Below are 23,577 nucleotides of genomic sequence, written 5' to 3'. Positions count from 1 at the left end.
CACCATAGTAAGAGCTGGTGTTTGGCCACTGCTGATTCATGGTGCCTCTAATTCAGTGTCTTAAGGGGCATAGAGTTGATCTAGTGACTGAGGTAGCTGGCAGTGGTAGTTTCTGTTCTTTTCCAGTGCTACCTTCTTCTACATTCTCGCTCTGATGAAAGCTCTACAACACAGCCTTGGTTTAGGAATTGTTTTACAAGCTCGTTGGATGTACCGTTTCTGGCAAGCCATTTTCTTACTCAACAACAGAAGACATACATCAAGCAGAACAAAGCAGAACCATTTTGAAAGTTACAACGGCTTCTTCACAAGGAACAAGTTTTAACAAAATTTGGGGGGAGAAAAGAAAACTTGAGACATGAATAGCATGTCAATAAATCAAATTTATATAAAAATATTTTTAATAATATACCATCATCATAGATCAATGGAACTTTCATTTCAATTTCCTAAACTATTTATTTACCTCTGTCTTCTGAGAACTTCGGTTAAGCCCCAGGAATCATCTTTTAAATTCAGCCCAAGAATTTTTATTTCCTTTTATTATCGACAATACAGAGCTATTTTTGCGTCTGGTTTAAGATTAGATTTTTGTCAGACGAGTATTCTTATCTTAATTTAGTTCTTGCCATGAATTATAATGGAACAAGGAACTTTCCCACTGGGGTGCTAGATAATATACAATATTTAATTTGTCAGTGCTCCTTCACTGTGAAATGAAATGAACAATTTTTAGCAAAAGACATAATTTGAGATCTAAATAATATGTCGGGTAGATAGGTGATACCTCATGGCATTCCCTTTATTCCCTAAGAAAAGCCTCCTTATCATGTTAAGCAAACTATGTGAAGCAGAAGTGACAGTTTGGAGTGTCTTCTTACATGCCATTTAATTTTAATTTCTAATTCCAGTTACATCTCTTCCTTTTTATGGTCACATGGAGCAGCAGCGACAACGCCATGAGCATTCCAATGCCTGAGGAATACTTGTTGATTTTTTAAATCATGCAACTTTTATTTTTCAGCATTTTATTTGTTTCTTGCATACACAGGCAACAAGATCACCTGTATGCAGATGAAGACGGTAGAAATGTGACCCTTCTGGCAAGAGCGAAGTTCGCACAAGATTTCAGCAATTTTGCAACAGAAATTCAAAACACCATCAAAGCTCTCAGAGAACAGGTATGTTCCTGCCTCCAAGAAATATGCCCTTATTATATAGACTGGAATGAATAGATTTAAAATAATCTGACCAATAACTCTGTAAATATATAGCACAGTACCAGAATAATAAAAGTATATATGTAGAGAGAGTCCTTGTAATAGATGAATTCAGGGATGGAGGACTTGGGGAAGACCCGCGTTCGTCCTGTTAATGCCAGTGTCTCCATATACAAGGGTCCCCGTGACGGGGACTCTCTGTGCCCCGAGTGTCTGGCTTCTTACTCGGAGCATCTCTGAGTAGTTGCGTTCGATGCTCTCTTCATCTCTGTGGATGTAGATAATTCATAACAGGCACAACACATACTTTTCTTATAATGTTTTTTATTTTTATTTTTGGAAATGGAGTCAAGCAAACCTCTTAGGGATTACTTCTTTGTCTGGTTTTCCTTTTATGAAAAAGTTAATGTTATAAATGAAATTTCCATACTCCTCTGCACTTTTGCTTATTTTCTCAGTTGTTCTGGCTCATGGTTTATTTAATTTTTCCTAAAACCTGGGAAAGAATCAATGAGAGATTTGGCTTGTATTAGAAATGGCAATGAGATGGTTTTGTTCAGACATGGAGTCTGATCTCTTTCAAGGCAGGGTGCCATGCTGACTATTTCTTCAACTTCAGTGTTTCTGGTGGTGTTTGGTTTCCTTCTTCCCATCAGAGGCCTTGAGGCAGAAAGCGCCGTGGGGGTGTGAGAAGAGAATGGCGTCCGCTCTCCGGAAGTTCTGACTACAGGTTGTCTCACCGGGGCCATTTCTTTACCCACTCAGAGCAGGCGTCTGTCCCGTGGACTGTGAGGAATGTGATGAGAATCAAAGGAGATTAAATCTCAGGGGGCAGTTTGTGAACAGTCACCCTCTTAATGAATGACTGTTGCTTTTGAACATAAACGCATTATCTTGTATAGAAAGGGGAGATCACCTGCTTGCGGTGTGTGCCACCTGTCGGGGCCGGCGGCAGCCATGGTCCCCACCAGTGTGCTGCCCACAATGCTCTTCCTTGTGACCAGAGCACCCACTTGTCCATTACCTGTCCAATCGGAGTCTGAACGTAAATCTGAAAGCTGTAAAGTATTGCTTCTAGAAGATTATTCTTAAAGGTTAAGGTTATTCTCTCTCGGAATGGTTGAGGTGACCTAGGACACTGAGACATCACTGAGCTCATGTGTCATAGAAGAGATAAATTACAATTGCAGGAGACAGTCCTTAGCACTGGGCTCTAGAGGGTGAGCCCTGCTATTTTAAACCCTAAGCTATGTATTTGTGTAGGAAATTCTTTTTCCATAAACATATTTTATGGGATTTGTAGGCACAGGCAGAATTCATAAGCAACATTTCAGTCCAATTTTATCTACATGTTGGTGGTGATAATTACACGATTGATGTGTTTTATGATTAGAAGCATCCCAGGTACCCCACGACTGCAGTGTCTGCCCTGCCAGGTGTCCAGTAACACTCTGAAGTAGCATATGATCTCTAATATAATCAAGAAAAAGTGGTTTCCCTGTTAACTTGCTCCTTCTCTTCCACTCCATTGTCAATTTCTTACTAGCTGGGACATCTTACTGCAGGATTCTCCATGCCTGACACATAGTACAGTAAATCCTGGGCTTGTGAGTGTGATTCGTTCTGCAAACATGCTTGTAATTCAAAGCACTTGCATATCAAAGCGAATTTCCCCATAAGAAATAATGGAAACTAAGATGATTCATGCCACAACCCAAAAATAGTCATATAAAAATGATTAAAATACTGCAATATAGCACAAAATAATAAAGAAAATACAAAATATAAAGAAAAATAAACAAATTAACCTGCACTTTCCTTTGAAAGCCTCAGTGGCTGGTGTGAGGGAGCCGAGAGAGGAGGGTGACTGTGCAGGACGATTTTCACTGTCACCAACGGGCCATTGCATACCCTCCCAGGGATGTTGACTACAGCACAGTATTAATAAATCTTGTCATCTACTGTATTTAATGTAACTGGCAATAAGGCAGCAGACAAGAGGGTCTATATCTGTAGGCAGCTGGACCTAGAATGAGACAGAACATTCCTAAGCTTACTCTTGTATGATAAAGCAAAGGACTGTCCAGAGGTGCTTTGAAGTGACAAAAAATACACTAGTGCCAGTTGTGGGAACTTCCTAACATTCTGAAAAGTCACTGATTTCTGACAAACACCACAGCCTGAGATTGAACATCCGAGCATGGGAGTCAGTCACACACAAAGCCACAACGAGAGAGAGAGAGGGACCATTGGTTCAGTTGTGATCATGTGACATTCGGTGTCGTACACTACTTGTATTGCAAGACACTGCTTGTTTATCAAGTTAAAATTTATTAGAAATGTTTGCTCATCTTGTGGAACACTCACAGACCAAGTTACTCACCATCCAAAGTTTGACTGTCCTTGTTTAAAAACAATCAGTGTTTTCTTTTGTTTTAATGCAAAGAGTTTCAGATCTATCAGGAGTATAAAAGGTGTGTTAGGACTGGACAAGGCTGGAAGAGGCAGTGGAAAGGGCTGGAGAGCTCTTGTAGAAGTCCGAGGTTTCTCTGGCTGTGGCCCAGCCACACAGATAAGAGGTTGCAGCAGGCACAGAGCTGTGTGCACACTGAATGACACCTGCCCAAATCTTCACGATAAAAATGGAATAAATATACACGCATGACATAATACCAGCAGTGGGAAATATTGCCTCGAGCCAGAAATCAACGCTGATCATTAAAGGAGATTGGACAAACAGAAGAGCTGACAGTGGGATGCGGAGTTGAATTGGACATATTTCCTGGGTGGTGCTCAGGAGCGTCTACAACTACATCTACGGCCAGAGCAGCGGGCACTCACAGGTGGCCGAGATGACGGGGACAGAAGTTCTGAGGGAAAACCATATTTTCTGATATGAGAAGCCCTTAGGATTCGTGAAATTAACATTTGCTATTAAGTTGTCATTTTCGGTACGAAGATATGAGTTTGGATGTTGAGATAGTGAAAGTGAGCCTCTTAGTAAAGGACAGACATTCCTGATGTTGCAGTATGTGGCTTTCCTACTGCTCATCAACTTGGATACAGTATATTCTGTAAATAAATAAAACACAAAACACAAACCCTTTAATTTATGAAAAATGAGCATCCAGATAAAGTCATGTGTATTTTTCTTGGAGAAATTAAAGACAATGAAGAAGTAGATTAAGCAGGATATAGAAACTGTAGTCCATAGTGGTCCTTGTCATGTAGGAGATTATTGTTGTTCTTTTTTTTTGTTTATTTTTTATGTCCTTATTTTTATTTTGAGAGACAGAGACAGAGAGTGAGTGGGGGAGGGGCAGAGATAGAGGGCGACACAGAATCTGAAGTAGGCCCCAGGCTCTGAGCTAGCTGTCAGCACAGAGTCCGACGCAAGGCTCCAACCCACTAACTGTGAGATCATGACTGAGCCAGAGTCAGACACTTAACCGACTGAGCCGCCCAGGCGACCCATGTTGTTCTTGAGAGCCATCCCTTGTCTGTGACAAGAGATTCCAACCTTCAGTTATTAGCCAATTGTTGATTCCTTTATTTTCTAACCTAGGTACCTTATGTCTTTGGGACTGTGAGATAGTGTCAGTCTTGACATTTTCCATTGTTTGTTGTTTACATTTATTAGGTGACTTTGGAATGTCTAGAAAAGATACTTGTTAATGTTGATCCCTTAACCATGAGAGATAGACTCAAAGTAATGTAAGTGGTCTGCACATCCCATGGTATTCTACCTGTTATGTAGTTGGTGGAGTACCGTAGATATTGCCCTTTAAATGATTCTGATCATTGTAGAGATAATTAGAGCCAAAACGACACCCAGAGCATTTAATTATTTAGTTTGTAGTAGTGCTTCATTTCCTTGGTTGTGGAGGGTGTCTGTTGGGGGGTAGTGGTAGTATATAATAAACAATGAGATGATATATAAAAATTTATACCTTAATTAAACTTAAACACTTAGCAAGGTTTTCAAGCTGATGTCACAGTAAGTACTTTATAAAGAATAGTTGAAACTATGGGATAAAATCTCAGATCCCTGGTATCATTTTGAATGAATATATTAAGACATATATTCAGACTCAAACCATCGGATTTTTAAAAGAAAATCAAGGCCATTAAAATCAGCTCTTAAGCCATTTGTTTCAAGTTCTATTCAAGTTAAATAAGACAGACAAAGTTGCATTTAATTTAACATTTAAAATTAGTAAGATGAGCCTGTATTATAGTTTGGTATAAATGGCAAGATCCTAATAAAATTGAACTGTAGTCTTCATATGGTGTCTGCTTTGTCCACAGCCCTTTAGTATAATGGATATATTTTCTCCTTCTCTAGGACCCTATCAATAGGTATTGACAATTTTATGGTTGAGGTTGAGGTCATTATGACATTATTAGCCAGAGCTAGAATTTACATAAAGCATTATAGGCTAAGAATCTACCTTGCAAGTGTATCATTTGCTTATAGAAAACAAAATGTCCTGTATATTTTGGTGCCATTTCTAGGGCCACAATTTGATAAAAAAATGGAATCTACCTATTTTGTTATATGGACTAAATTTTCAGAGTTCTAGAATCATGACAGGCAATTTATATTTCTATCACTTTTCAGAAATTATGTGATACAGGATGAGATCTCAGACCTTATGATACAACTCAAAACGTGCCTAACTTTGCGTACTGATGAGTAGTACAGTGCAGATACACAGGTATCACTGATCCTTTGCATGTACTCACTTAAACTCATTTGGAATATCACACCAGTTTTATGACATTTTAGAGGGAATTTTACTTTCTGGTATTTTCTGATATTTTATTATTTCTTATTATGAATTATTCAATAAAAAGATGAAACTCTGAAATTAAATTTAAAATGGAAACTTATTTTATTCCCCAAGGGGATCTACTGTATAAGTCAAGTCTCAGTGAAAATAACAGAAACTCCTCCAGTTATTCCAAGTAAGATATTTTCATACAAGAAATCAGAGGTTTTCACCACTGTTGGCAGTGAGAGGAACGGAGGCCACAGAAAGGTGCCGGAAGCTCTTTGGTCCATAGGAGCTCTCCTGGAAGGCACAGCGAATCTCAGCAAATTTGCAGAAGTCTAGAAGTCTGCCTATGGAAACTAACCTAGAACTGTACAGGGAGAGACATTAGGGTATAGTTGTCTAGATTTCTCCTCTGAGATCTGCAGAAAAGGTGATGTCAATGATAAATTAATAATAGATAAACCACAGCCCATATTTAGGCAAGATCATATATTTCACTCTAACTTGGTGATTGGTCGGGTGTTGGGAAGGATGGAATGTGAAGCTAGAAAGACACTTTGTGGTCATAAAGACAAAATTCTTGGTCTGAATTCAAATTAGTTAAAACAAACAGTCAAACAGATATCAAGAGAGATATAGAGAGGAGTAGATTGACCATTATAATTTATTAATCCAAAGTGAGTCTTTTCATGAGGTCAAAGGGGGCAAAGGTAATAATAATTAAGCCTGGAGTATAGAAGCATAAATGATAAGTGTTCCAGAAAACTCAGATCCATCACTTTATTGAACAAGGATGTTCATATTGAACAATATGAGGATGAGTGAAAGGAAGGAATCAAAGATACTCCAGATGCTACTTTTGAATTAAGGGACAGGTAATGTTACAAATGTAACATTAACTAACATAACAAACCATAGAAAGTGAGACAATTAAAGCTAAAGGAAACTGTGACATACACAAGGAACAGAAAGATGTCAACTATGGCTGGACAGCAGGTAATCAAGAATAAGAAAAATGACATGAGATGAGTCTGATGTTAAAAGTACTTCGGGTAAACTCTCCAGTGGAAGTAAGGAGCATGTGATTGGACGCTGAAGGATAGATTATCCTTGTTATAAGTGGAAAGAATTTAGGTGATTTATGTCTACTGTTTTGTGGAACTCTAACATGTGAGTGATAACCTTGGATATTTAATGGAGGAGATTTCTAAGCAAAGTATTGAAGGAACGTTCTGACTTAATCTAGCTGCTTCTAGTAAAATGCAAAAGGAGAAAGAGAAATTGCAAAAGCACATGTTAAGCGAAAAGCAACTAGAACTTGAAGATTTAGAAAATTCTCAGCCTATTCTAGGTATATATCTATGAGAAATGGAAACAGAGATCCACATGTGAGCCTGTATATAAGTGTTTAGAGTAGTGTTATTCAAAAGAGCCCAACAGTGAAGACAACCCAAATATTTTTCAACCGATAAAACAGAATGTAGTGCAATGTGATGGAATGTTATGTGTCTGTAGAAAGGAATCAAGTACTGATACATGCTACAACACTGAGAAGCCTTAAATACATTGTGCTAAGTGAAACAGACCTGTCAGAAAATAGATAGTAAAACTAGTGGTTGTTCAAACTTGGAGGAGTGGGAAGGGAAGTGGAGGTTGAATGCAGATGCATACAGTGTTTCTTTTTGGTGTAATGCAAGGTTTTAAAATTAGATTGTGATGATGATTGCACAATTTTGTGACTATACTATAAACATTTGAATGAGAGCGGTTTTATAAATTCTTTTGGGTTTTCAACATAGATGATCATGTCATTTGTGAATAAAAGCAATTTTGTATCTTACTTCCCATCTATATACCATTTATTTATTTTTTATTATAGCATTATGACTAATGCTATAAGAGAGTAAATATAAGATAATTTACTAGGACTTCTATTAAAAGTTGGAATAGGTCTGGTGAGAAAGGAGAGTTCCTAGTCTTGGGAAAAGCGCCTGTCTCTCATTATTAAATACAAGGTTAGCCACATACAATTTTTGTAGATTTTTTAAATGAACTTGTGAAAATTCCTTTTTGTTACTAGTTACTGAGAGTTTTTTTTTATAATGAGTAAATGTTGGATTTTGTCAGGTCTTTTTTTGTTACTAATATCATGAACATACGATTTTTTATTAGCCTGTTGATATCATAGATTCCACTAATTGAGTTTAGATGTTAAGCAAGCCTTGTATACCAGAAATAAATCACAACTTGATTATAGTATATGATTGTTGGTATACATTGTTAGATTAAATCTGCTATTTTGTTGCAAATGAATCAAATCTACATGCAAGAGAGATACTGGTTGGTAGCTGTCTTTTCTCATATTTCTTAATGTGGAGTTGGCTTTAAGTATTCTGTTTGCTTCTATGTTCTGGAGGACGTTGTGGAGTTTTGCTTTTATTTCTTCTTTCAGTGTAAAGCACCACTGAATTCATTTGAGCCTGGTGCTTTCGTTTTTGGAAGGTTTTTAAATTATTGATTTAATTCTTTAACAGATACAGTCTATTCAGGATACTATTTCTTATGTGAGTTTTGATAATTTGTGTCTTTAAAGGAACTGATCCATTCCATCTATTTTTTGAAATGCACAACTGACAACCCTAATATCACATCTAAACAAACAAAGGAAGAATGATGGATTAAAGAAAATTTACTGGCTGGTGACTGTGGGCCCCAAGGAACAACATAATGTTTCCCTGGTTTTTAGTATGTTTGTTTTTTCCTTAGATGACCCAGTTTGGAGCTGAATAGTCTCGCAACTTTGAAATGATGATAGGTAGAAGTGGGGGGAAAGGCCCAAGGAAACCTTACTCTCTCTAGACAGAAGACCAGGAAGTCGGCAGCCTGGGGGTAGAGGAAACTTAGACAATAACCACCTTACCCTTACAGGGCGGAACTAAAACAGACAGAACTGTGGCCCTGCTGCCCCCAGGGCTCCCCAGTGAGGAGCCCACACTTCCACCCAGGCTGTGTTGTGACATCCTAACTCCCCAAGAGGCTAGTGACACAGAAGGCCAACCAGGAAACAGGGATTTGCATCCCTTTTAGGTGACTGCCATCAACAGCAGCAGAGATTCTGTGAAGACTTCCACTCGTACCCAGCAGCCGTGAGGCAGTCTGTCCTTCCCCACCGGGCTGGTGTCAGAGGAGGCCTGTTGGAGACTTAGAACTTTGACCACTTAACACTGGTGATGAGACCACCCTTTCCTTTCCCCATCCTGTGGGGTGAGTGGAGGCTGTGTGAGGAGCAGTAAAAAATGCCCCTACCTTTCCCAGCTAGTGAAGTGTAAGTGGAGGCCCAGCAGGGAGCCGAGACTTGCAGCCCATAGGGCATTAGTCACGCTTACCGGTGCGGCACGCAGACTTCTACTCCTGCACACAGCAGTGACAGTGTGGGGCCCTCCTGCTAGAGCCATTTTAGAGGAGAATACCTCCATCAGAAGGTTTAACTCACATCCAGTCTCCTCCCGTCATACACAGGACGTCCATATTTCAATAAAATTATTCATCGTGCCCAGAACCAGGAAGATCTCAAATGGAATGGAAAAAAAAAAAAGACGGTAGAATCCAACACTAAAGTGACAGAGATACTACAATTATGTGACAGGGATGGTAAAGCAGCCGGTAGGAATTCAAGGAGTAGAACATAGGGAAGTGAAAACTAGTTAAGAGAACTGCAAAATACTTGAAATATAGGAAGCAAAAACTAATAAAACTGAAAAGAGAAATAGACAAGTCTGTTTCATTCAAAACTTTAACATTTCTTTCTCAATGATACAGAAAACATCTAACAAAAGTTAGATTTAGAAGAATGCAAAAATGTCTTCAAACAATAAGACGTAACTATAGCACATTCTAACAGAACTTTTCAAGTGTCCATCTCCAGGACCAAAATAGACCTTCTTCTGGATCAAAATAGAAACATTAATAAATTTTAAAGAATTCAAGTCATAGCTTGCCTTCTGAACACAGCACAATAAAACTAGAAATAGGAGAAAAACAACCAGACAATGGCCAGATATTTGAAAAGGAAGCAACACACTTCCCTGAAGAGTCCATGAGTCAAAGAGGAAGTATCAAGGGGAAATCAAAAAAATACAATGAACTGAATGAAAATGAAGCATAAATTAACATACAGTAGCACAAAAAGGGAAATTTATAGCCCCAAATACATACACCAGAAAAGAGGAAATGTCTCTCAAATCAATATAAATTTTTACGTCAGGAATCTAGAAAAGTAACAACTAAATAAACTCCATACAAAAAGAAAGAAGGAAAAACCTTCACACCTAAATTTGACAACCTAGATCAAGTGGACTAATTCCTTGAAAAAGAGAAACTACCAGAATTCACCTGAGGAAATAGTTAATTTGCATAGCTTTATAACTGCCAAAGAAACTGAATAATTAATTAAAAAAACTGTTAATGTTTTACTTATTTTTGAGAGAGAGAGAGAGACAACATGAGCAGGGGAAGGTCAGAGAGAGAGGGAGACCCAGAATCTGAAGACAGGCTCCAGGCTCTGAGCTAGATGTCAGCACACATGAGAACCCACAAACCATGAGATCATGACCTGAGTCAAAGCTGGACGCTCAATCGACTAAGCCAGCCAGGCACCCCTGAATTATTAATTACAAAAAATCTCTTCCCCAAATCTTTATGTGCAGATAGCTTCACTGGAGAAGTCTACCTAATGTTTAAGGAAAAATTAACAGTAATTTCTCAGTAATAGCAGAGAAAGGAATACTTTTCATTTTTTGAAGATAGTATTAATCTGATATCAAAACTAGAACAAACAGTACAAAGAAAGAAAACCACAGACCAATATCTCTAATTAATGTGGATTCAATAACTTTCAACAAAATATTAGCAAATAAAATATAGCAATACATAAAAAGAATTATATAACACAATTAGGTGGAGTTTATTTGAAGAATTCAAGACTGGTTTAAGGCTCCAAAATCAATCATGTAGTAGGCAAAATGGTGAATGATTGAATGTTTTCCTCCAAGGATTGCCAATAAGGAAGGATGCCCATTGTCACCATTCTTACTAGTCACAGTGATGGGAGTCCTTGCCACTAAAATAAGGGAAGAAAAAGAAAAGGTCTACAAATAAATAAAGAAAGAAAGAAAGGAAGAAAGAAAAGAAAACTATTTTCAGATGATATGGTTATGTCTTAAGAACTTGCAAGAAATCTACCAAACTATTCCTAGAATTAATCAATAAGTTCACCAAGGTCACAGGATAGAATATACACAAGATAAACATACAAAAATAAATTGTATTTCAGCATACTGGCAATAAGCACATGGGAAAATAGGGAAAGGAAAGTCATGTTCCAGCATGTTCTTTGACTTCCCACCAAACAGCATCGTATTCTCAGAACTTTGTAATTAAGTCCAGAACAGAATCTCACCATGTTTATGGCACACAGCTGGTTCTCCCTCAAATAGCTTCTTTGTCCCTTGAAAACACTTTATTGCCCTAAGTGCCGGGAATTTACAAATAGGTGTGTTGCTGTCATTTGTCTATTTTGCTTTATTAAACTTTTCTCCTTGAAGACAGAAATTGTCACCTAAATACCTTTTCCATATCTCTCTTCTTTTTTAGTTTTGGAACTTCTTCAACTTTACTAATGTTTTCATGTTCTCGATATTTTTAGAAATAAAACTATTGTGGTTTTTTTGTTTGTTTTTTGTCTTAGTCTTCTAGGATATAATCACTAACATTTTTATGATTTTCATTCCTCACACCCAGGAGCCGGCTCAGGCAGTGACTAATCCAGTCCACAGCTAGTCTTTGTAAAACCCTATCATTCCTGCCTTCATCATAATTTTTAATTTATCCTACAATCGTCTCCATTCTCACTGTTGGCATAAAATCATAGATCTTGTGTTTTAGTTCATTGGTGTTTAGCTGTCATATACTGGATACTTAATAATCCTGTTGGCTAATTAATAAATTAATGAACAATGGATGTCACTTCCCAAGTGTAGGCACTATAATCATAAATTACCCCCAAAGTCCATTCTGGTGTCCTACTTCAACCCAAATGTGGCCAAATATTTTACACATTTAAATTTATTTATTTATTTATTTTTACATCAAGAGTTTTTTTGTTTCCTTCATGAATTCCAAGTTCTTGAGTATTCTTGGCTCTTTAAAATGTGGCCCTCACCCTTTTTAGAATCTAATTTCCAAACAACTTTCTTCACTTGTTTTATGTTGTTGTTTTTTCCTTCAAACTTAAAAACTCACCGTTCACCCTCCCTCTTATTAACTTCCTTTACACGGTTTCCCTCCAACTGCAATGTGCTGCCCCCGGCCCACATGTTCATGTACACGAATACTCCCACGGCCAAGCACCGTCTTTCTTCAAGGCCTACAACATGTACCATTTCCACTGTAAACTCTTCCCTGATCACTCCCTTTTTTGTTCCATTTCTCTAGAATTGTTTTTCCTTGATATCCCATACCATTGTGTATACGCTCTTCTAACACACAACATCTGGGTTTGTATCGTACTTATTTTTACACAAACTCACGCTCCCCTACTACATTGCAGACTCCTTAAGAATAGAAACCCAGGAGTCTTTATCATTGTGGTCTCCCCCAGGACTAGCTGACAAATAGCAGGTGCTCAATAAGCATTTAAAAATAAATCATTGCCTTTACATCTTCAAAACATCTAATCTGGTCTGTTGTTCATCTCAAAATTTTTCTTGGGCACAGTAATTTCTGTCACATATAAAGAACAATGGTCAAGTATTTGAAATTATTTTATAATTTCCAACCAAATAACAGAGTTCAGAGAATCTGAAAGGAACATTCACTAGACAATAAAAACATAATGATTCTTAGATGTACACTAGAAAGGTCTTTTGAGAATATGGGATCTAGTGCTAATGGTTGTAGCGCTAATGGTGCACATATCAGTTTGCTAGCGAGCTGTCACAGAGGCCACAGGCTAGGTGGCTTTACCACAGAAGTGTATTTCTCATAGTTCTGGAGGCTGGAAGTCCCGTATTCAGGTGCTGACAGGGATGGTTTCTCTTGAGGTCTCTCCCCTTGGTTTGTGTCTTCACACAGACTTGCCACTGTGTGTCTGGACCCTCATCTCTGCTTCTCATAAGACACCAGTCACGGGATTAGGCCCTAGCTTTATGACCACATTTTAAGTTTATTATTTAAATTCTTTTTAAGTTTATTTATTTATTTTGAGAGAGAGAGAGAGAGAGAGAGAGAGAGAGAGAGAGAATTCCAAGCAGGCTTCACACCATTAGCATGGAGCCCGACATGGGAGTCAAACCTACGAACCATGAGATCATGACCTGAGCCAAACCCAAGAGTCAGGAGCTTAACCAACTGAATCACCCAGGTGCCCACTACGCTAATGACTTCTCTAAGCACCTTGTCTTCAAATAACAGTCACATTCTGAGATCTTGGGGGTTAGAGGTCTGGGGGACACCGTTCAGCCCATCATAGGGCAGCTGCAGCTTTCATAAGATGTTCTGCACCCTTGGACTTAGCCTCTTCTTTTGTAAAACTGTATTATTTTCATCCTTTCTAAACTTCCTCCTAATCAAGCATCTTTAATTTCTCGGTCGAGCATTACTCTTTCGTAATGCATTCTCTAGAAAATATCTTGGTGAACATCTCCCTCATTTAGTGCCTTATGAAACCTGGCACTTTGCAGTCTTGCGTTTTTCTCCCTTCCCTCCCCCTCCCCCCAGTCTCCCCAGGCTTTCCCATGCTCACTTCCTCCTTTCCCAGCTGAGCCCAAGCGGACTTCCTGTGCTCTCATTGGTCTGCCTTCCTGTTGTCATGACAGTGATCACTGACATTTTCCCCCATTCTCTAGAGACTAATATCTAAATTAATGCCTCAGACTGTTAAGGTCCCAATTTTTTTGCTGCCTTGACTCCCTCAACTCTCCGCGTGCGCCTTTTTACCTTCCACAGCAATTCATATATTCCTGAGATACTGACCTGTTTGTGGTCCCCGTGCTCTGGTCAGACCTTTTCCCTTTTGTCTGAAATGCCTTTTCCCTACTTGTTCTGTATGATTTTGTCACATGTCCACTTACAGCTCAAGTGCTTTTCCCCACAGGAGGCCTGCCTGGTTCCCTGAGGCCGAACCGGGAGAGGGCTGCTTTCTGCTCCTCCTCTGCTTTGGCTGTGCCTCATCATCTGCCTGGCTTAGCCCTGTGACTTACTGATCCACCATCCCACCAAATCTTATGTTCCTTGAGACCCTGGCTTGGTTTTATCTTTGAAATCTAATAAATATTTGTTCAAAGAATGCTGTTTATGATAACTAAGTACAAACAATAAACAATTGATTTGTGGAATTAATATGAATGACTACTGAGAGGATATTTTTCAAATAGGTAATTTTACTCATTTGATTCTAATTCTATTCCTTTATAATGTACCTGTTTCAGATATTAGATCCATCTTCAATATTTTGCCACATGTGGGGAATTATTAGCTTAGACACTGGATTTCTCAGATTCGTTAAGTTTTGGGTAAAAAAAAAGTTAAGAAACGTTATGTTGGCTTTGAAGTTTCTTTCGCCCTCTAGGTGTGTGCTTACAGAGTAGAGCATTTTATCAAACCGTGTTAGTTATCGCTTTGTGGCCACGATTTCAATTCCCACTTCCCTTTCCTTCAGATAAACAAGCTGGAGGCGCGCCTCGGGCAGGCGGGGTGCACGGATGATGAAGGGGTTTGGAGGAAGGACCGGGAGCGCTGGGTGAAAGAAGAGGGCGTTCGCTGCACCTGTAAGGTATGCGCGGCCGGAGTTGCTCCGTCTCCCTCCTCCTGTTCCGCTCGCCAGCCTGCCTCTTGAGACACCTGAAAAATTCAAGAGAGAAAAAGGTCTTTTTCGTGAACAGATTGTAGGCATGTTTTCAAGGTCGAGATATTGATGTGAGAACTTGAGGTTTCTGGTCGTCAATGTAAATATGGCCACTACCAAGCCCTTGTGAAACGCCGCGTGGACTTTTCACATGTTCCACTATTAATTGAGAGCTCGTGGTGTTGAGTGCACTTTGCCCGAGGTCACACAGGTAAAGAGAGGGGCAGAAATGGGGCTTGAATTCGTCTCCTGACCCTGCAGTCAGGCCCACTGCGGCGCTGCCTGGAAGCCCTTGGGAGTATGGAAGCGTGTGTCATGGTGTCCACCAGAACAGAAAGGCTCCGTCGTGGTTTTTGGAGCAGAGCTCACAGGAATGGCTCCTGGCTCTCCCCGCAGTGAAAACCTCTGAGCCCCTCATGCACATCACACCGCATGCCCGCAGTGTGGGGGGCGAACTCTCACAGGCCAGAACTTACAGTGTCAGTCTTCACGCTGCAAATTTAGAAATAAAGCATTAGTAAGAAGTACATGTAAAAATTAGCTCACATGGGTAATTTTTATCATATTGAGATAGCCAATCAGAGTACGTATCCTAGGAAACTTTAAAAAGCTGATCCTTTTTTAATTCCTGTAAGATCCATGGAAATAATCTCTGAATGTTGCCTTTCAGAGTGGCCAGGTCACCTGCGTGGTGGAGACATCCCCTGGCGGCACGCCCCAGAATTGAGTTGGTGGAAGGAACCTGTTGTCCAGTTTGTTGAGATCCGGCGATGCCAGCTGAGCCCCCAGAAAAACGCTAACCAGGGTCATGGCTCTGACCCTGGGCGGGGACGTTCTCAGGAAAAGGCAGTCGGGCACATAGGACTTCAGCCCTTTTCACCTGCACACTCCCGGCACAGAAATCACTGACAAATTAGTTCATTTAACTCGTCAACGTACTGAAGATCTTGTATCTTTTCATCTTCTAATATACCTTGAAGTAATGCAAAAATTCAAGTCTATAAAGCACATAGGAATTATCTTATTGTAAGAATGTTTCATATTGAAAGCTGCCAGTTTTCTTTACCATACACGGAAAGAAAAAGAATATCATGCAGTATTTTTTTTTTTAGATCCGAGTACTGTGGAAAAGCTCTCATTTCAAAATTCAGAGAGATTTTTATGATCTCCAGGAATTTTGAGAGAATTGGATTTGCACTCAGAGAAGACATCGGGAAAGATTCGTAATGGCTTTGGCACAGAGTGGAATGCTACTTTCCTCATTCCACTCCATCTCTCACATCTAGAACCTAGATAATGGCCAGATTTTGCTGGAAAGGCACTTACCTTGACCATCACTAGGCTCTAACTTGGAGAACCTTAGAGGGAAGTCAGGGAAGGTATCATTATTTGGGGGACCCTATTTTTTACATTTGGCTGGAAAATACGAACACTATGGAAGGAAGGAGCCTTCCAAGGAGCCTGCTCAAAACGTGCCTTTCCCTTACTTGTCATTCTTGTCGCGTGTGAGATGTCGAAGTTGAAGTTTACCAAGTCCGAGCAATTCAGAAATAATTCAAATCTGAATTTCCTATCGAAAAAAATGAAAATGCCTTTGACTTTCACAAAAGGTGGTGCTTATGAGGATTCTTCTCATTTTGGCCCTGCGTATAGCCTCTCAAATACAACCGAATATAAAAAATACAGCCCAGTAGACCACAGGTTCAGGGATACTCAGGATTGGATAGTTAGTAAATCAGAGTTTCTCTTCATAAATGCTTTTAAAATATTGTGCGCCCATATGTAGAGGTTGGATGCACTTGTTTGTAGATATCTTTGAGAAATTGTTTTTTCTAGAACTTTTGAGAAGAGATCTCATGCAGTGTCCTGCCCAGGGGCTCTCAGGGTGAACGCTCTAATGACTTCCAGGTACAGAACAGGCCTTTAACAACAGGCGTCCTCTCCCATGTTTAGGAGCATCGTGTAGAAAGTGCAGGACTCCTTTCAGTCAAAATAGTCTCGTGGTTTTAGTACTATGAGTGAAGAAAGACGTTTCTGGAGTTTGATGATACACATCGTTATTTTAGAACTGTGCTGGCGATCCCTCCCAAGATTCAAAATAACTTTTATGAAAGAGTTTACAGCCAAAACTTTATATGTCCTAAAGGTATGATGTTGGATGCCTTCTTAAATTCAAAATAATTTCTAATTACGTTTTGAAAGGCAACACTTAGCAAGTCTCCAAAGCTTGACATGTGGTGGCCTTTCAAAACCCAAAAAGTGAAGTGAAGCTAATCATGGTGGAAGTACAATTTGTTCCTTAGAAACAACAGCAAACAGGTTGCAAAGGACAGTAGCACATGAGACCTGAGGCCTCGTGTCATATCCACATGCCGCTGTATTATTTTATTTAAGTTGAAGCAAGACCTACATGATCTCTCATGTTATTTTTCATACCCTGACACATGTTAACGTGGATGCCACCTGGTGAATATGTTTGGCTCATTAAACATAAGCAAATATCGAAACAACAGCATCCAATTATCATTTAAAATGAAACACGGGAATTCTAAAACTTGTCTGTCAGCCGACAATTGGAAAACTCAGTCACCTTTACAGATACGGTTATAATATAATCATGCAGATTATTTTTTTGCTTTATTCATTTTACTGCATTTTATTATTTGACCATGTATTTTCAAATGTTTCATTTTTAAAAGTCATGTTGCACACAATAAAAATGCCAACTATTTCCCAAGAATGTATGAACCTTTGTATTCCATTTCTGCAGTCCAATGTGAATGTTATTTTCAGTTTTGTGTGTGTGTGTGTGCGTGTGTCTTTGTGTGTGTGTATTCTTCTTTCCATGCAACACAAGTGTGATGTTTTTGCCTTAGTGATTGTGTGTATTCCGAGAACCATAAAACATTGAAAGTCCAATGTATTTGCTAACAGTATTTGTTATGTTATCTTCTGATGGAATGAAATCTGCTGGAGGTGACATTTAATGTTCCTTATGTGTAACTCTATGCTCATCTGGGACAAAGGAGGTATCTATCCACAGGGAGGTGTACGCAGAGGAAATGAAGGCATTCTTGGGCTCAGTCTTTTCCTGATGTTCTTTGCTAGAGAAAAGCAGTTTTTTAACCAGGTTGTCTGTGTGAAAAGGTAGGAAGATATCTCCTGTCCTGCAAGCACTCTTTGATGTCTGCTCTCTGTCTTCTGTACATAGGTGTCCACAAGGCATGTGGAGCTACACGCCATCTAGTTGAGGGGTGTAGACGGTTTCTGAGACTGGCAGTTAAACATAGAGCCTTCACCAGACAAACAGTCTTTAACACTCACGTAAGGCAAATAACGATGTTTAAGAATGGGTCCTTATGTTGACCTGTCTATATTCTAGACCTGTATGTTCGGGAGGCAGAGGTAGGAAAATTTGTTGGGGACTTTGGTAAGGACGTTTTTGTTTGTTTTTGTTTTTTTAGTTTCATTGTGAAATGATGGTAATATAGACTTCCTGAGCTGTAATTGAACTGTAATCCTTCGGATATCCCTTGCCTGATGTCGTGTATAACGCATTTTTATTTGCAAAGAAAATACAGTTTATTAGTAAATCAAGTTCATGGATAGCTCACACAGAAATCTTCCATTTTAGGAAAGATACACTTTCTGAAGAACCATATTCGGTTGAGTGTCCTCAACACTTATACGAGTTTGTAAAAAGCAATGTAAAACCGATTTGTTCCTCCTGGAGATACAAAGTGAGGAATGGTGTACTAAACACAAGTAGTGCTAACATTTCTTTCATAAAAAACAACTTTACATTGCTGAGGTTTTAGCCTTGTGTTAGATAATTTGCAGACTTTTGTTTCAAGCATCCAAAATGAATCAGTCTAAATTTGCATTTCAAACATAAACTAGAGGTAGAGAATATATTGTTTCCCCAAATTCTGAAACTCATTTTGTGTTCTAAATATACTTTGTAATACAAATGAGGCATATATATGCATTATTATTCTATACATAACAGTATTATGATATCTGTATGTAATATATATAAATAAAAGTTAAAATAGTATTATCTTTTCTTGCAACTAAATATCGGTGTACATTTGGAATCTGTGTATGGGAATAATCTAAAGTGAAAAAATTTAAATTGTATTTTTATCTTTGGAAGGGGTATATACTATCTAATTATTTATTCATCATTTATCTAGCTACCCATCATCCATGCTTTGGTCAATGGACTCTGGAGAAATTTCTTAATTCCATGTGTGTGAATATATCCTCAAGTAAGAGGAATAAATGAAGATCATTTAAGGAAGGATCTCTGACTCAATATTTAAAATAAATTGTATGGTTCTATCTTTTATGTAACACATTATTGAATAAAAATCAGTTGTTAACTACTTAGAATATATAAAATGTACATTAGTGTAATAATATGAATATTATAAATAACACTAATTCATAGTGTCATTATTTTTTTAGAACAAACCTGTCTTCACTAAAAGGTAAAGAGATTCATTTAAATCATTCCAAGTTTTTCTCCTATGGAACAATTACTTAATACTTTTTAAAAATTAAATTAAATTTAATTAAAAATATTTATTTAAATTTAAGTTAGTTTACATGTGGGGCACTTGGCTGGCTCAGTTGGTTAAGCCTCCGACTTTGGCTCAGGTCATGATCTCACGGTTCGTGAATTCAAGCCCTGCTTCGGATTCTGTGTTTCCCTCTCTCTCTGCACTTCCTCTGCTCAAACTCTGTCTCTCTCTCTCCCTCAATAAATAAACACTAAAAAAAAATTAAGTTCACATGCAGTGTAGTATTAGCTTCAGGAGTAAAGCCCATTGATTCGTCATTTACCTACAACACTCACCATTCATCTCGACAAGTGCCTTCCCCAGTGCCCATCACCTACCTAGCCTGTCTCCCCCGGCAATCCCCAGTCTGGTCTCTGTTTTCAAGAGGCTTTTATGGTTTGCCTTCCTCTCTGTTTTTATCTTATTTTTTCCTTTCTTCTGATGTTCATCCATTTTGTTGCTTAAATTCCACATATGAGTGAAGTCATATATTTGCCTTTCTCTGACTGACATTTCACTTAGCACAGTACACTCGTGTTCTAGCCACATCGCTACACACAACAAGATTTCATTCTTTTTGTTCTACAAGTGGATCTCCATTGTATACGTATATGACATCTTTATCCATTCATTAGTGGATGGACATCTGGGCTCTTTCCGTAATTTGGCTATTGTTGATAATGCTACACTAAACATCGGGGTGCATGTGTCCCTTTAAATCAACATCGTTGTATCCTTCTAATAAAAACCTAGTAGTGGAATTGCTGGATTATAGGATAGTTCTATTTTTAACTTTTTGAGAAGCCTTCACACTGTTCTCCAGAGTGGCTGCACCAGTTTGCAGTCCCACCAGCAGTGCAGAAGTGTTCCTCTTTCTCCGCATCCTCGCCAGCATCTGTTGTTGCCTGAGTTGTTCATTTTAGCCACTCTGACAGGTGTGAGGTGGTACCTGACTGTGGTTTTGATTTGTATTTCACTGATGATGTGTGATGTTGAGGATCTTTTCATGTGTCTGTTAGCCATCTGGGTATTTTCTTTGGAAAACTGTCTATTCATGTCTTCTGCCCATTTCTTCACTGGATTATTTGTTTTTCAGGGATTGAGTTTGAGAAGTTCTTTATAAATTTTGTATACTTCCCTTTTATCTGATATGTCATTTGCAAATATCTTCTTCCATTCTGATGGTTGCATTTTAGTTTTGTTATTTAAGAATACTTTCAGTGGGTCATTCACCAAGAGTGTACCTACTTGACCAATATAGGAGAAGGCATCTGGTGTTGTGCAAAGAAAGTAGACCTTGTTCCTACTGTTATCCAGGACAAGGAGGACTTAAAATGAGAATTCTAGTGAATTATTTAATTCCAATTATTTAAATTTCAAAAGAAAATGCCATGTCAGACTAAACAAGTTGAATAAAGGCTAAATAAACTGATATAAATTACCCATCTGAACTAGTAACAATGTTTTGGGAGCATCAGGACTAAGTCTAGTCAGAAGAAAACTTGGTTTTTTAGAGCCTTAGAATCCTTTAAACAATAGGAAGTATCAAGCAAACTTTTCTGAAAAAGCATGTGGAAGAAATAGTTTGCTGTCAGGGCACGGAACAATGTGATTGGTATGGGAAGCTCACCCTAGAGTAAATGAATAGGATGATGTTTGTCCACAAGCAAACAAAAAACCCAAATCAAAACAAAACAAACAAACAAAAAAAGAAAAGCAATTTATAAAGGAAAAGCATATAAATGGATGTAACTATGAAGAGAGATGTTTAGAACCACTGCTGAGGAAACAGGTCTGGAGTGCACACAGAGGTGTGCAGATGATCATGGAGAACATCCCAGTTTGGTCATGGTTAAAGGCCGTGTGAAAGTGTGAAGTTTAAATTTGCATAATCATTGAGCTGTAGAAATCCCAAGCCAGAAAATTAATGAAAGCATTTGACCTGTGACAATAAAGAAACCACAAACTCAAAACTTTAAGTGTAATAACCAAAATAATAGAAAAGATGATTTTCATTTAGAAAAACATGATCAATTCAAAAGAAGGTAAGAAAGGTAAAGATATTAAAACTATAGTTAGTGGAAAAAATTAATATAATGGTGTTAATTTAAATATATTCAAAATCATATTAAATACAAATATTTGTTCATCAGACAAAATCCAGAGTCTCCGATTAATTTAAAAAAACACCATATATACAGATGTATTGCGCAAATGCACACACACACAAACACATACACAACGAAACTTAAACGTAATGTCACAAGATGTTGAGCAAAAGGGATAAAGGGAGTTATCTCATATTTTAATGATTTTTGAAGGAAGATTGTTATGGGATGAATTGTGTTTCCTCAAAATTTGTACGTTGAGTCCTAACCCCCAGTCCCTTAAAATGTGACCTTATTTAGAGAGAAATCTTATTGAGACAATTGAGTTAAAATGTTGAAGTAGGGTGGTCCTAATCCAATATGACCCGTTCCTTATGAAGAGGGGAAATTTGGAGACAGACCCAGAGATACCCACCGGGAGTTCACCTTGGGAACATAAAAACAGCCATCGATGAGCGAGGAGAGGGGCCCAGAGAATGCCCTGCCCCCCACAGGCTCAGAAGCAGCTAACCTTGCGCTATCTGATCTGTGAGCCCCCAAATTTCTGTTGTTAAATTATCCGCAGTGTGGTGCTTAGTTACGGCAGCCCTTGAAACGAATACGGGAAGATCCTGGTGGTTCGCTACTGCTGAAGAAACAGATCAGAGAAGTACAGCGATACATATTGGCCCTACATACACATAAAGCATCCTGAGGTTCACATTACAAACTGACAATATTGACAGAAAATTTGTAAATCTATTATTACTACTTTTTCAGATTTTCATATACTGGTTGCAGAAACTGACATATCACTCAGACAAAGCTACTCACTATTTGAACAGTGAGGTCAACAAACGTGAGCTATGCTCATAAATGCAATCTTGCCCCTAACAATAAGAGAATATATATTCTTTTAAGTTCTATATGAAACATTTTCACAAATTGACTCATGGCTGCACAGCATATTTTAACAAATTTCAGTACTTTAGTGGTATTTTACAGACCATGGTATGCATTGATAGTGCAATCAAAAAAAAAAAGGAAAAAATAAGAAAATTAGGAAAAGAAAGAAAGGATAGTGTTTATATACATTTCCATCCACAAGGAAATTAGAATGGATATTATGAAAGACATAGACTAGACCCAAAACTAAAAAGAAAAATTACTGTATATTAAAACTTGTGGAAAACAGCTAGAACTGTGAAAGATGAGAGCACTGAGCTGTGGTTTACTCTGATCTCATGTAAACGGTTTCGATTTTTTGGACTTGGATTTGCTCTGACCGGAAGTAACCGCAGAACCCCTGATAAACAGGACTCTTATTTACAGATGGTGTCATGGTAGACATGTTGGGTAAAGCTGACGATGAAAAATGTGAGAAAAAAGTGTCAATCTCGGGATTTTTGTATAGAAAATACCCTTTAGTCCGTCCTCCTGTGTGTGGGCAGCAGTAGGGGTTATAGACACACATAATGGAGGAGGGGGAGGGGGGCTTCAGGAGAGCCTTCTGATTGTTCATCACCTTGGAATCACCTGTCCGTTGAGTATCCCTGCTCTCGTGAATGACAAGGGACTTGAAATGATATTTTTAAAAATGAGAGGTGGGGATAATGGCCAAGCTGTGTGGTGCCTACTTCATAACATATATATCGTGAAGGCCTAGGGGCATGGACCCAGCATCTTAAAAGTCTTAGAAAGCAACCCAGTGCTGCTTGTAGCCTAACGTTGGTCCAAATGTTAGCACAGAAAGTGAAGGATGTGCTTCCAATCTCCCAAAATTTGAGATACAAATGTAAGTAGAAAAAAAATCCTGCTAACCAACTTATTTGAATAATATTTAAAGTAAGCATTAGGAGCAATTTTTCTTTCTTGATCTATACACCACATACTATACACTGTGAATTCGTGGATATCCGTGCATGCAGATAGATAAATAGCCTCAGAGTCTAGAGTAGTTTGACTTTTCTCTCGCTCTACCTCAGCTACAGTTTTCTTAAGGTTTAAATGATACAAGATAAAAAT

At 38.4% G+C, this 23,577-nt stretch overlaps 1 protein-coding gene across 1 annotated transcript in view; it reads left to right on the top strand.

Moving 5' to 3' along the window:
* PXDNL (peroxidasin like) overlaps positions 1-15,881 on the top strand; it is a 134,175-nt gene extending 118,294 nt beyond the window's left edge. The window contains exons 20-22 of the mRNA XM_029924002.1: positions 1,052-1,181; positions 14,715-14,828; positions 15,571-15,881. Of these exons, the coding sequence (XP_029779862.1) occupies positions 1,052-1,181; positions 14,715-14,828; positions 15,571-15,627 (301 nt within the window). The 3' untranslated portion in view covers positions 15,628-15,881. The remainder of the gene's footprint in view (positions 1-1,051; positions 1,182-14,714; positions 14,829-15,570) is intronic.
* Positions 15,882-23,577: the final 7,696 nt, after the last annotated feature.

Source organism: Suricata suricatta, chromosome 15, assembly GCF_006229205.1.
Source record: "Suricata suricatta isolate VVHF042 chromosome 15, meerkat_22Aug2017_6uvM2_HiC, whole genome shotgun sequence".
In the NCBI taxonomy this organism is placed as follows: Eukaryota; Metazoa; Chordata; class Mammalia; order Carnivora; family Herpestidae; genus Suricata; species Suricata suricatta.
The sequence above is the reverse complement of the archived record's forward strand: the minus strand, read 5'-3'. Positions and strand labels throughout refer to the sequence as shown.